The sequence below is a fragment of the Mirounga leonina genome, unplaced genomic scaffold (genome assembly GCF_011800145.1).
Source record: "Mirounga leonina isolate KUSES-001 unplaced genomic scaffold, KU_Mleo_1.0 Mir_127, whole genome shotgun sequence".
NCBI lineage: Eukaryota > Metazoa > Chordata > Mammalia > Carnivora > Phocidae > Mirounga > Mirounga leonina.
The window spans coordinates 63,300,892-63,314,373 of NW_023270316.1; the positions used below are offsets into that span (position 1 = coordinate 63,300,892).

The 13,482-nt window shown below is 40.5% G+C and overlaps 1 protein-coding gene across 1 annotated transcript in view; it reads right to left on the reverse strand.

The window, feature by feature from the left end:
- Positions 1-1,800: 1,800 nt before the first annotated feature.
- Positions 1,801-13,482, reverse strand: part of FREM2 (FRAS1 related extracellular matrix 2) — a 159,660-nt gene continuing 147,978 nt past the window's right edge. Inside the window, exons 17-24 of the mRNA XM_035003501.1 lie at positions 10,690-10,882; positions 9,090-9,194; positions 7,553-7,680; positions 7,320-7,454; positions 6,400-6,526; positions 5,379-5,566; positions 5,022-5,168; positions 1,801-3,787 (exon numbers count right to left, since the gene is read on the reverse strand). Of these exons, the coding sequence (XP_034859392.1) occupies positions 3,272-3,787; positions 5,022-5,168; positions 5,379-5,566; positions 6,400-6,526; positions 7,320-7,454; positions 7,553-7,680; positions 9,090-9,194; positions 10,690-10,882 (1,539 nt within the window). The 3' untranslated portion in view covers positions 1,801-3,271. The remainder of the gene's footprint in view (positions 3,788-5,021; positions 5,169-5,378; positions 5,567-6,399; positions 6,527-7,319; positions 7,455-7,552; positions 7,681-9,089; positions 9,195-10,689; positions 10,883-13,482) is intronic.

Consider the following 13,482-nt stretch of genomic DNA (forward strand, 5'->3'; position numbering starts at 1 on the left):
ACTGTGGATGCTTGTGGGAGGGTGCACTTCAGGAGCTGTTGGGGATGTGAATGGAAGGGAACAAGAATTTATGTGCTATATCCCATTCTTGGAATAAAGTGGGCCTGTCTTCCATTAAGAGGAAAAGAATATGCCAGGCTACCCACATCCCTGTAATACACCCTCTCTGTGTAGATTTGTGAAGGCATTTCCATTTAAATTATTGATTTGAAATAATTTGCTTTAGATCTGTGATCACAATGATCCATAACGTGGGGTTCTTTTAGATGAAAATGAGTAGACTCCACTATCGGTGCTCTGGAGAGAGTTTTAAGTTGTGGTTCACAGACATGCCTGGCTTGTTCTTGGTCCAGGGCAGAACCCAATGCAAACGTTAATCACTCTTGTCTAAAGGAAGAGCCACATTTGATTATAACCTGCCCAAGACCAGGCAGGACATCTTGGTTTCTATGTAATCTCTCAAAGTGGCTAGTCCTAGGTGAGCATTTAGTAAATGTTAACAGAGGGAATGAATTGGAAGAAATAAAACCATCATTAAAACGTAATTACGTATTGTAATGTTTCATAGTTCATATGCTGGGAGAGCTGCTAAGGCTCCATATATATTTTTGTGCTTTGAGTTGACTCTGCAATACAATTTCAATTATATAGTTTTAATTAGCGTCAGAAGCTACTGGGTATCTAAGGAGTTATTATAGCTTACATCCCATTGTCTATGGGAAGTTATTTTATGTAATTGTTCTGATAATACCAGCATAAATGTCTAAAAACAAAATATTAGGGAAAAGCGTCTGTTTTATTGAACAATAAAGCATTTTTCCCTGATTCTTTTTTCCACTAGAGAGTTTTTTTATGATTAATGTATGTAAAATCACACATTAAATAAATAGATAAAGAGAATGATGCCGAAATTCAAGCACTTTATACTTAAGAAACCTATATCTGCCTATTTCCTACAGACTCTGTTTTCAAGGGGAGGAAGGAAAGGGAGAGAAAGAGAGAAGGAATGGGCAGAGAGGAAGAAACTTTTCTTTGTTAGGAAAGGATAGACATGTTCTGTATTTTATAAGCCCGCCAATTCATATATGCCAGTCTCATTAGAAAAACTAATTGTAGAGTGGAATTTGATATAAAATCAGTGTGGCCCAAAGGCTCCAAACAGACTTGTTGTAATGATGCTTCACTGATTACTATATTCAGTGACAGAGATGATCAAGATTGCACGAGAGTCAGGCTCTGAAGCAACCAAACTACTAAAGGAACATGCAGTCAATCGCGAGTACTTGCTCTAACAGCCTAAGTGAGTTGAACCCAGTGCTAAGTCATGAAAAGTCCACACACTGTTTGAAGCGACTTAACTCATGCTCATTCCTAGACAAGTTATGAGGTAGCTGAAAAAGTAGCAAAGCATCTGCCAGAAGGCAAAGCAAAAGAAAAGGGGATAATTATGAAAGCATCAATGTTTGACAAATGAACTCCTGGGCTATACAGTACTTTATATAAGTCCTTTGGGGGACCTTTGAGTTATAGGTGATATCTGTAAATTCCCCAAAAAGGAGACTCCAGTCTACCATATTCTTTGAAAGACTTTGAATGTGAAGTGCAGAGCTGCCCAAAAGAAGAGAGGCGAGCATTAGACACTTTTCACCTCTCTCTCAGCACCAGTGTAGATTCCTTTTTTTCAGTAAAGAGATGGCTGGTGCCCACGGACACCAGATAAGATCCATTCCACTAGGATGTCCAGTGTGGCCAGGCTAGGAACGCAAGTAAAAAGAACGTACAGTTCTTTTTCTCCTGACCCTAATTTTTGCTTGGAATACATTCACTAGCTTTTGGAAGATTGGTCATTAGACTACTGACATTTTCCTTCGCTTTCCAACCAAAATTTCTGCCATTTGGTGAGAGTATATTTTTTTCAGAAAGGCGATGGGAGCCTTGCCAAGCAAGCTCACTAAGTTTCTTGATTTTTAACACTGTAAGTAGCGTTACACGTTATTTTTTCAGATACTGAGAGGGACCTCACTGCATCAGGTCACTGAACTGGAGACGTCAAAGAATGCTGCTTTCCTCCTGGATCAAAGAAGATGGCAACCTCCAAGGCCATCTCTGGAATGACAGTTGCAGAGGTTCCCATTTTTAGAACCAGAGGCTGATTAGAAGGCTAATAAAATGCCCTATGGCCAATTTAAGTTCTGGACATTGGTTGTGTGGTTATGCTACTCTGAGGGTTAACCTCATGTATCATCTGTCAGAATGTTCTTTAATTCCATAAAGTACGTAGAAGAGGCACTTTGGTTAAACACATGATATTAATAAATACCACTTTCTCCCTCCACCACCTGTAATGATATTTCTCATTCTCATTGATGGGTTCAATACTGCAAATATCTAGGCTCAGTTCTTAGAGAACATTGTCTTATAAATGTGAATCTATCTCTATAGCATTTCTTCATCATCAAAACGCCACCAACCCTCTCATTTCCCACAAATGTTGAGCACCAATAAGGTACACTATCATGCAAGAACTCGACTATTTCTCACTATGTAACAGGAAAGTCTTTCTTTGACAATTTCTTCCAGACTTAACATATTCTTTGGCTTAATTTAAAGTTAAATAAGCAAATAAAATAAGGAGGCTCTGACGAGGATGAGAAACAATTCAAATCCAAGCTAGTGAGTCCCCTCCCTCTATCTTTCCTTCCACTCCCTCCCACGTAGTAGTAGAAAAGGTGAATGATGGGTTGAGCCACCCCTGGTCATAATTCCATGCTGTCTTCACCTATTCGAAAACCTGTCATAATAAACAGTGTGTTTATCATTCTTGCAGACTGCCCATTAAAACCTTTCTAGTAATAAGCTGTTACACAATGAGTAAACCATGTGATAATTGCACCTTCAAGATTCATACTCATATAGCAATAATAGACTCCTCTTAAACTTCTGAGAGAGTCTGCAGCACCTTTGAATAGATTTGTCTCCACTGTGTAGAGAAAAATGCCTAAAGTGAGAAGCCCACTGATGGCTGTGTGTACACGTGAATACATTGTTGCTGCCTCCTGGGCCAGAGGAAAGGCCTGGTCTGTGGTCTGCATGTGTTCTCTGATGCATGAAAAGAGTAGACAGAATTCAAATCCAAGTTCATGAGTACAGTCAGGCCCTCTGAGCAGCTCCGGAACAGAAGTCCCCAATTCTCGGCCGTTGACAGAAGCATTTGGGTTCCTCCCGTCTTTCCGAGGCACTTGAGGCAAAGGCTGAATCCCACCTGCGCCCCTCAAACCTCTGAGCTGTCGCCGTGGTGGCTCTGCGGGGGCGTCACGGGCTTGCTGCTGCCTGAGCCCTTCAGAGCGCCCTTCCTCCTGGCGCCCTTCTTGTTCCTGCACATCATCACTGCGATGGCAGCGAGGCAGACGGCGAGTAAGCCCACCGCGGTGCCTCCGACCACCGGGACCAGGCTGACGTCGTCGGAGCTGGGCCGGTTGAGCTCGCGGGGGCGGACGCCGTCGGGAGGCACTCGCCCCTGGGGGCTCTGCTTCCTGTTGGGGCGCTGCAGGGCAATGTGCTGGATGTTTGTTCCCCGGTTGTTGTTAGCACCTATTTCCCAGGCCAGCGGGGGTGGGCTCCTGATCTCCCTCTTCTTCCGGCCCTGGCTCATCGCCGGGGGCTTCCCCGGACTCACTAAGGAGTGGTGCTGGTACTCGGTGCTTCTTTTACCAATGCCTCGATTGGCGTTGTCTTTCGATCTTACCGTGTAGATCGTGTGTATGTACCATTCCCGGCCCAGGGCGACCTAGGAAGCGCAACTCTGTTAGAAAATTAAATACCACATCGACCTAATTCACGATTCCTGCAAGAGAAATTAGTGGCAGAGACAATAACTGATAATTTACTTTAGTCTGCAGAATCGATACACTTCATAATTTTGCGTGGGTACTACGTGCAAGGCTTTGTGCAAAGCACTCGAAAATATTTTGTGCGGCTCTTGAGGGAGTGTGTGCCGGTAAATATTTGGTAGTCTGTGACTTGCCACAGAATGTCAGAGCTGTCACATGGTTTTAAATTATTCATCTAAAAAAGGGTAAAGAAGGATGCACAGCGGTTACGTAACTTGCCAATGTCACTCAACTAGCTTGTGGCCGAGGCAAGACTAGAACTCAGATTTTCTGACCCTCAGGATTCTCTTTCAGTACGTCTGGCTGCATAGTTACATATAAGACCATAGAAGGGGTCCGTTTTTCTGCTTTTTCTAGGGCCTCTGAAAAGAAGGGAATTTCTGATGGCTCTCTGAAGCCTTTAGGATTTAGAAGGGTCTAATGCTTTGAGAATTAACAGCGAAAATAATTTTAAAAAATTATTCAGAGTAACAAATATGCTTCCTTAAGATTCCTTCTTTAGGATGAATATAGGTATCATGTCTGCAGCCCATCCTGTGTGGACAATTTTCAGGAAATTTCCTAAAAGGTGTACTTGCTCCCCCAAGGATTCACAGTGGGAACACATCTCTGAATCTTGTCTCATTTGTCTGCTCAGGGTTATGGTCGCCTGTGTCTCCTTCTACCGTCTGTCATTCGGTTAGGATATTCTGTCTTGATTTATAAAGTCTTTGACAGTGGAGATTTATGAGCTGTGCCTGCTTCTTTTTCTGAATCCAGCAGTTCATACAAGATCACTCTAATAAAGATGGTCATGAAAAGTCAACAGGAAGGAAGTTTGAATAAGAAAAGCAGGGTTTCGAAACATCAGACTTAGATTTATATTTTGGGCTGAATAAGGATCTTCATTACCCGTAGACTTAAAATAACATGAATGCACTAATAAAAATAGTAATAGCTAGGTTTTACAGAATGCTCACCACGTGGTCACTATGGTCCTGTGTTGTTTACCTACATTACCTTATTCAGTGTTACTATTACTTATGCAATATTACAATCACTGCCCTTTAATAGAAGACACTGGATCATCCCACTATTAAGTAATTTGCATATGCTCACAGAGCTAGTGTAAGTAGCTTATTACTGGCCCACCTGAAAGAGTGGTGTTGAGTCGACTTTAAAGCCATCGGATCCGGGCTGATTCACTAAGAGAATAGCTTCAGGGTCATCTGCTGCTAGCTTGGCATTAAACAGGACGTTTCCAAAACTGGTGGCTTGTGTCTCTGGCTGAGCTTTGTCCTTTAAGCAATAAAAGAAAATGAGGAGTCCTGTAGATAATGCCAATTTTTGCAAGTACAGAATGGTTTCTTTAGGTTTGTGCAAGTACAGATTACCATAAAATGTCACCATTTCGTTTCATTTGAAAAGATGCTATTGTTTTTAAATACCAGACAAAAACATTGAACTTTGATCATCTGTCTAATTCACTGTTTGGGTCAAAGCACTTACCACAATTTTAAATCTGTATAAGAGTGAAGGAGAGTCAGCTAAGCAGCCGTATTCTGCATTTGTGGGACTGTATTTGGGAACATAGCCGTCAGCTCCAGTGCACAGGAAAACCTTCTCAATGCTGCAGTAAAAGGAGTCACCCAGATTCTGGACAGGATCTACCATGACACGCCCATAAATGATGTCACCTGAAACAGAGATGTGGAAGGGTCATTTCTGTTACACGGTAAGGCGCGTCCACGTGACACGGCATACCATGGTGACAATGATGCCCCTAGGGAGTATTTCCTTCTTTTCCTAATCTGCCATCAAATGTTGGAAGACCTTCAGGATGTCACCCACTCCCAGGCCTCAGGTGAGACCACTTTTGGGGACTGGACCACAAATGACTGCAGATTTATTGACCCTCACATGCTCAGTCAAGGCTTGGCCTATAATTTAATATTCATAATTCCACTGTGGTTTAAAGTCCGCTTCATATAAATAAGTTACTTGGCAGGGTGCAGACTAATAAAGTATATAAAAAAGAAAATATTGATAAAAAGCTGACTTGGCTTTATTTGATTTTGAAGGAGAGTTTGCGGAAATCCCCTGGTAGTCAATCATCTATTTCACAACTATTACTGAACTCCCACCATGCATGTTAGGCATTTTACTAGGAACACGCCACTGAGCAGGACAGATATAACTCTCACCCAGGAGGCATTTACAGCTTCAAGTAGCTGCAGAATTTGAGTCTATGCGCCTTGAAAGAAGATTCAAGAAAGAAACCTAGATTTGTTCCCAAAGTCACTTAGGTAAGTGAAATAGAGATTAATTTCCTCAGAAGAAAAACCATCCAGTAACATATATCCAATTTCAGTGGCCCTATGCCATCCCTGCCAAAGTGGCAAAGACCCAGTAATATTCTCAAAAGCATACCAGACGTGATAATTTCCCCTCTCCAACATGATCCCAATAAAGCAAAGCAGAGCAGATGCCATGGCAAACAGAGCAGATGTCTCATTTGTGAAACGAATACCTTCTGCAAAGGCAACATCACTTTCTTGCCCAAATCCCATCGATCCGTCAGACAACCAGAGACTCTTCTTGGAGAGGAGGTACATTTGGGTGTTCAAGCTGAACTCAGCTGCCACCGGATCGCTGACCTAAAACCAAGTGTAAAAGCCCTTTTATGGTTTTTCGATTGCTCTCGTGGTGCACAAATACATTATTCACGGACACACACGTGTGCTGTCCACGGACGTGTAGATTCCTGAAGACTGCACTGCAATTTTGACATCCAACCAAACTAATGTAGGGAATTGTAACACTGGTCTTATCCTTCGCGATAAGGCAAAACTGGCGAGGTGAAATGTTTTGATTGGGACTAAATAGCATTACTTGAGCTCTTTTCTTTTGGTTTCACAGGGTGTTTTATGGGACTTATACATATCACGCTCAGTGCAAAGCCAACACTTAGTCTTCGTCCTTGGACAAAAAGTGCCATCATGTTTCTTTTACTATATAATGGCAATTAGGTACTTTGAGATGGCAAGAACTACAGGATATCTATTTTCCTTGAAGATCAAGAACGAGACAAAGACGTGCAGAAGAACTCTAGGGAAAAATCCTCAAATCTCCAAGGCAGCACACTCCAGGAGGAGACACGATCACGTAAGAAAAAAAACAACCCTTGTGTACTCTTAAACTCTGGATTTTATATCCTGAACCAATGACAGATAAAGGGCAGTTCTTTCCTCCTTCCTTCTTCTCTTGCTTCCCTCCTGTCTGACTTCCTTTTTTCTCAGCATGCGAGAATTTAAGTCATGGTGTGAATTTTTTTCCTTCTTTTTCTTTCTTTTTTTCTTTCTTTTTTTTTTTTTTTCTGATACAAGTAAGCCACGACCTTAATAAAGTGGAATTGGAGAAGTCCGGGGAAAATAACTGCAAGAGATGCACCTGTTGGAACCGTATGTCGAGGTCAAAGGTGACAGGCTCCCGGGGGGTGCAGGTGACTGGCAGGCGGTACTCTTGATGCGATGGAGTGGTGCAAGGCAGGAGTTTCACTGTGTAAGTCCCCGAATAGTCACGTACCTTTAAGGAGAAGGGAGGACATTTATGTTTTTCATTTAAGAATCTGAGGTGTTGTCCCAGGCCACGGAAAAGGAAAATTAAGAGCCCGAGTCACTTACTGCAAAGTTAGACACAAAGCTCCATTGCTGCACCGGCTGGTTATAGGTCGGCTCACTCCTTATGAGGCGCAGGGAGAAGGTCAGGCCTGGGTGATCAGCTGACACGACCATTGAGCTCGTGAAGGATGCTAGAAAAGTGCCGATAAGAATAATGGGAGAGTGGTTTTAAGAGTGCATGACAGCTTAGAGTTTTCAAAGCACCTGACTGTACATTGCTTGCTTTTATTCTTAATACTAAGCCTTCAAAGCCCCAGTGTTGGTATAATTAGCCTCATTCCCCGCCCCCACACACCCCTCCCAGAGAATGTGGGCTGAGATTGATTATAGTGACTCTCCCAAGATCACACAGCTAGGATGTTTGCCTTCTGATTCCTAATTCAGTGCTTTTTCCACTCTATGATTCTGTGAAAAGGTAATTGTGTAGAAATGCTCAAATAGTTCAGGGCTACTTTCCAGGGAAGGCACAACAGTGTAATAAAAGCTGATGTGAATGCATTTATTGTGCGCCGAAGCTATGAGCTGAGCTTTAGTCTCTTAGCATCCACAGAGCTGGGCAAAACCAATTTATAAATGGAATCTAATTTTAATTAGATTGCCTGCAATTGCGTCTAAACAAAGATTCAGTTTATTAGAAAGGTAGACATGTGCAAAGGACCTTTAAAGACCAAGAAATCCTTATTTTCCAGAACTGTCAAGTACTATAAAGCAAAATGATTCTTTTTGGGTCGGCAGTTCTTGTAGCTCAGCCTCATAAAAATACAATGAACCCTCTTTCTCTTCTGAATTTTGGCCCTATTCTCTCCTTGTTTGGAGCGCAAACTCAGAAAAAGGAAGGCGGGAGAAGACAGCAAGTGAACTATGTTCCCCGCCCAATCTGACAATAGTTGGCAAATGGGCAAAATAATGCAAAACCAATTTAGTGATATGGAGAGTCAAATAAAAAACTATTTCTGATGAAATATCCTTTATATTTAAAAAAAAGCCTGGACACTGGACTTGAGTGACTGCTTCCTTATTGGTATTCAAAGCACAGCGCCTCATAGTAAAATGACACAGCCAATCTTTATTAAAGATAATTAGTTAACACGTCTGAAATATAAGTATCATAGTGCAGTACCACTTCTGGCTCTATTATAAAGGTTTCTTACAGTATCCAGAAAAGAGTTGCGAACAGAGAAGTGCTTGCTGAACAAACGACTTAAAATTCAACTTTTTATGCAACAAAAATGGAGGTAGAGAAAGGGATTGTGGTTGCTATGCTCTTTATCTAAAGAAAACACCACTTAAAATGAACTCAGTAGAGTTTTTGTTTAAATTTATTTTCATCATTTTGTATTTTCTCTAGAAGTCTGCATCAGTAATGACGATTTTGTAGCTTCTGAGATGTGGCTGAACGATTATCAAGCCCTCCTGCGGATAAGTCACGTGGACAATTCACTTGAAGTTAAGGGTTTCCAAGCTCCTCGGGCAGCGTGGGGTATGGGAAATCTGTGTCCTGTGGTGCAGGGAGTGGCTCCTGGTGGATAACAGGGCTTACCGGGATGGGACAGCACGAACAAACCGTGGAACTGAGCCTCTGTCTTGAAGTTCACCACCAAGCGCCCCTCTTCACCGATGCGCATGCTTGTTGGGTAGAGAGAACCTACGTGGGATAGTGCACAAGAGTGGAAATATTGGTGACCAGGGACTCCTTACGTGCAGGATTTCTTCCAAATTTGAATTCGGATACTCTCATCTTTAAGCATTCTAGCCAAAAGCTGTTATCAGAAGAATTCTGAGTGATAAGAGAAGCAGAAGTGTTTTGTTTGTTTGTTTGTTTTGCTCTGTTTTCTAACAAGAAAAGGTGTCAAGAAGGGAGGCAAAATAGAATCAGGTAACACGAGTGAAGTCAATATGAAAGAGAAATAGACAGATTGAGTACAATAGGCCAAGATTTCTTTTTCCCCTAAAAGCATTAGTCTACATAAATGAAGCTGTAAATTGGGAGAGACACAGTAAAATTGTCAAGTTTTAAAGATTTGAACATGGAAGTGGGTTTGTGTTCTCCAGAATGATTCCAAATTTTATAGACTTAATACAAACTCTGGAGGTTTTCCAAAACTTTTAGCAGTTTGACCAAAGTTGGTTCCAGAGATAAGAAGGAACCATGAGATCCTTACGTAGAACTTGAGAACCACAACTGGATTCACATTAAAATTTCCTTAAATATGTATTTTCTAAGGCAAGATATGTAACTAAAACATTGAAATATAAAATAATCTGGGATAATCACTCAGGGTGATCATATTGCCTTTCACATAGCTTTAAGGCGATCTTAATCTGTGTAAGATAGCAAATTTGGTGCACTGTCCCTAGTACTTTCCCTCTCTGGCTCATAAAAAGGAATGCAGGCACGATGCTCAGATAGGCACGGAACCCAAACAGTAGCATGTGCCTGAAAAGAAACAGTATTCATTGTACGGATAGGTAAATTAGCTTTATGCCTGTGGACTTTGAATTATTATTCTGATACGGAGATTGAAACAAAGTTTGGCACATGCTTATGGGCACAGCAGTTAGCTGTACTTACCACCACTGTTCCAAGACATTCTGCTAAAATATCGCAGAACAATAGAATTTTACAATAAAAAGAATATTAGAAGTCTGTTCTACCTTTGAGAAGAAACTGAGTGCCACAAAGGTTAAGTAGTATGTTCAAGATCACACAGCTAGTTAGTGGTGGAAGCCAGAACTAGAATCCAGGATCTATCTCATTTTCAGAAACAAAAAAACCCATAATTTTTTCTCTTGGGTTCATTTCTTATTTTCAGTTGGAACTGCCTCTATAGGTTTTCTAGAATCTAGGAAACGCATGCACTGTGTTGCGTAACGCATACATGATGAATCGCCTAAAATGGACTGTAAGGGTTAAATACCCATGAAATGTATACAGTATATTTAACAGTCACATGTTATGCACAGTTTGAGGCGCTGATATGGTTTTGTTAGTTCTTCCATGACAAAATGAAACAGTTTTAAAATACTGATTATAAAAATAAAATCTACTGAAAGTCGCTTCTATTATTTTTAGCTACAGTAAAAAAAAAATCCCAAGTAATTCAGATAGATGAGGAAGCTCATCCGAATTATTAACCCACCTTGGAGTTCGGCTTCTGGTGGGCTGCCAATTCCATCATTCCACAAGATGGCAGTGTCATACACGAAAGTCAGGCGGAGCTCCGACTTCAAGTCAAAATGTTGCCAGCCTCCTACCCCAACCGGGGAATGGAACACGTAGGAAACATACAGAGGCACTCGAAGGGTCACATAGGACTGCACTAGATTTAAGACCTAAAACAATAAAATTATCTGTCAACATGATTCAGTGTTAACTAGAGGAGCCTAACTTTGTACAAGCCACTTTCTCCTTTCACTCAACTAGAGATTTTGAGTGGCCGTTAAGGAAAGGAAGTGACAGCATTTATATTATTGCCCCCTCACTTAATTTTGGAGAATTAACTAGTCGTTACCATTACCTTCCTTTGCAACAAAGGATACACGGCAGCAATCGTGAAAGGAAACGGCATTGTTTTGAGCATATTATACCTACACAGTCCTTTTTGTTTCATAACAGCTTTATTAAGATATAATTCACATACCATATAATTCAGTTGATTAAAGTGGACAAACCAACAGTATTTAATGTATTCAGGGAGAGGTGTAACTTTGACCACAATCAATTTTAGGACACTTTCATCACCTCCAAAGGACATTCCAAACCCATTAGAAATCATGCCTTCATTCCTTCTTCCTCCCTTCCCCTGGTAGCCACTAGCCTATATTCTGTCTCCATGTATTTGCCAGTTCTGGACATTCCATATATATGGAGTCATACAGTATGTGGTCTTTTGTGACAGGCTTCTTTCACTTATGTTTTCAAGGTGCTTCCGTGTTGCTGCACATTTCAATACTTTTATTTCTGAATAACATCCCATGGCATGCATATGCAACACATATTTATCTGTTCGTCAGTTGATGGACATTTGGGTTACTTTCTGTCCTGAGCTATTATGAATAACACTGCTATAAGGTACTTTTAAATTATTACATAAAGGAATATAGAAGAAAGAAAGATCTAGAAGCAAACATGTTGAGTAATGACATGTAATACTTAATATGTCGCAAAATTAATTTTTAGTTGAAATGAAGTGACTTGCTTTGAATTTTATACTTTTCTTCCTCAGGTATTTTGTAGGAGAGTTAGGAATAGTGGAGGATAAACTAATATTCATTTATTGAGCCCCTATGTTCACAATAAAAGCTATTTAATATTTTTACTCTCCCCCATAATTATATTTATATGTATGTGTGGATGGTTGTATGTGTGGATGGATGGATGGTTGTATGTGTGGATGGATGGATGGATGGATGGATGGGTAGATGGATGGATGGAGAGATGATGCAAAGAAAAGGAAAAAGAGGAAAATTAAGGTTCAAAGAAATAAAGCAAATTTCTCCCAGAATTCTTTAAGCTTTCTGAATGGCCCTGCCAATATTAGAACCCAGCCTTTGGCCTGTGCTTTTCTACTCTATCACACCTCATCACATTCCAAACAAAACTGAGGGCAGTCTTAGGATCACCTAACCAACGTTATCATACTTAATTCTCAAAATAGCTCTGCAGAAGAGCTGGGCAAATATAACTATCTTCTACACAAGAGGAGATGAACTTAGGTCAGATCATACTCATTAGAAGTTCCAGTTGGGCTTTCTAATACCATTCTAATTCTCTTTCCACACTGAGCTGGCAATAGGGATCATACACATGCGTTAGTGAATAATATAAAGAATGATAACAATAATGTATCACTTTGTCATAGAGTAAAAAAATAAACTCCTTAAATCACAAAAAAATGATGACCTGAATCGCCAACTAAAATATATAAAAAGAAAACCATCATCCAAGCAAATTATTTAATTCCTAGCTGTGTAGTAACTAGCACTCCTCATCATCTGCTAACACAGCCAGCAGAAGAGGGGCCTTGGAACCAAAGTTCTTCGAGATAATATTTGTTAAGGGTCAATATTATTGCACTCAGTGAGAACTTGATCTTGTAGTGCAATTTTAATAGTGTGAAGAAGAGTGATCAAGTCAATGTATACGCCACTGGAAATTAAGATTAATATTTCATCCTGTGATTTTAATAAACCATCATCTTTTAAAAATTAGGCTTTAGGAATGACTTTCCAATTAAACTGTCTAGGTGCTGATGATTTTTGCCAACATTATACTCTATCTATCAAATGTTCCTGAGTGTGCTATTTTGGACAGAACTATTAATGTTCACTTCTTATGAATGAGCTACCTGGCACAAAGCTCCCTGACTAATTTTTATTTTCTTTCGTTTGATTCTTGTGGCAACCTAGAGCTTGACCATTTCCGGACATGGAATCAGTATCTTATTGCATTTTCTTGTTCACCATGGCCAGGCCTTCTTTGTCTGCTTGGAACTTCTGTCTAGAGTAACTGGGGCCAATGAAACAGTATCAATCATCCAGGTCGCCTACCTGTTCATTCTTGTAAAATTGAAGAATGCAGTGCCATCAATCTAACTTCTGGATATCATCTTAATGAGCACTTAATTTTCTTTCAGCCTGAATCACAGGACTTTTTAAGGGATTTGTTTATACTAAAAGGAATAGACGTTAAATCTGGTACACTGCCCTTAAAGCAACCATAACATGACACAGGAGTTTACATGTCCTTACAGACATTTGAAATGTCTTCAACAAAACCAAGTGAGCCTTTAAATTCCAAATTTAAAGGGAAAGCATAAAATGCAAGTTTTCTGGCAAAGGTAACACCGGTATAAAGTTCTACTACTACTACTGTTGGTACTAAGTGGCTAGTAACGGGCAACAAGTATATATTTGGGGAGGTACTGGCAGCT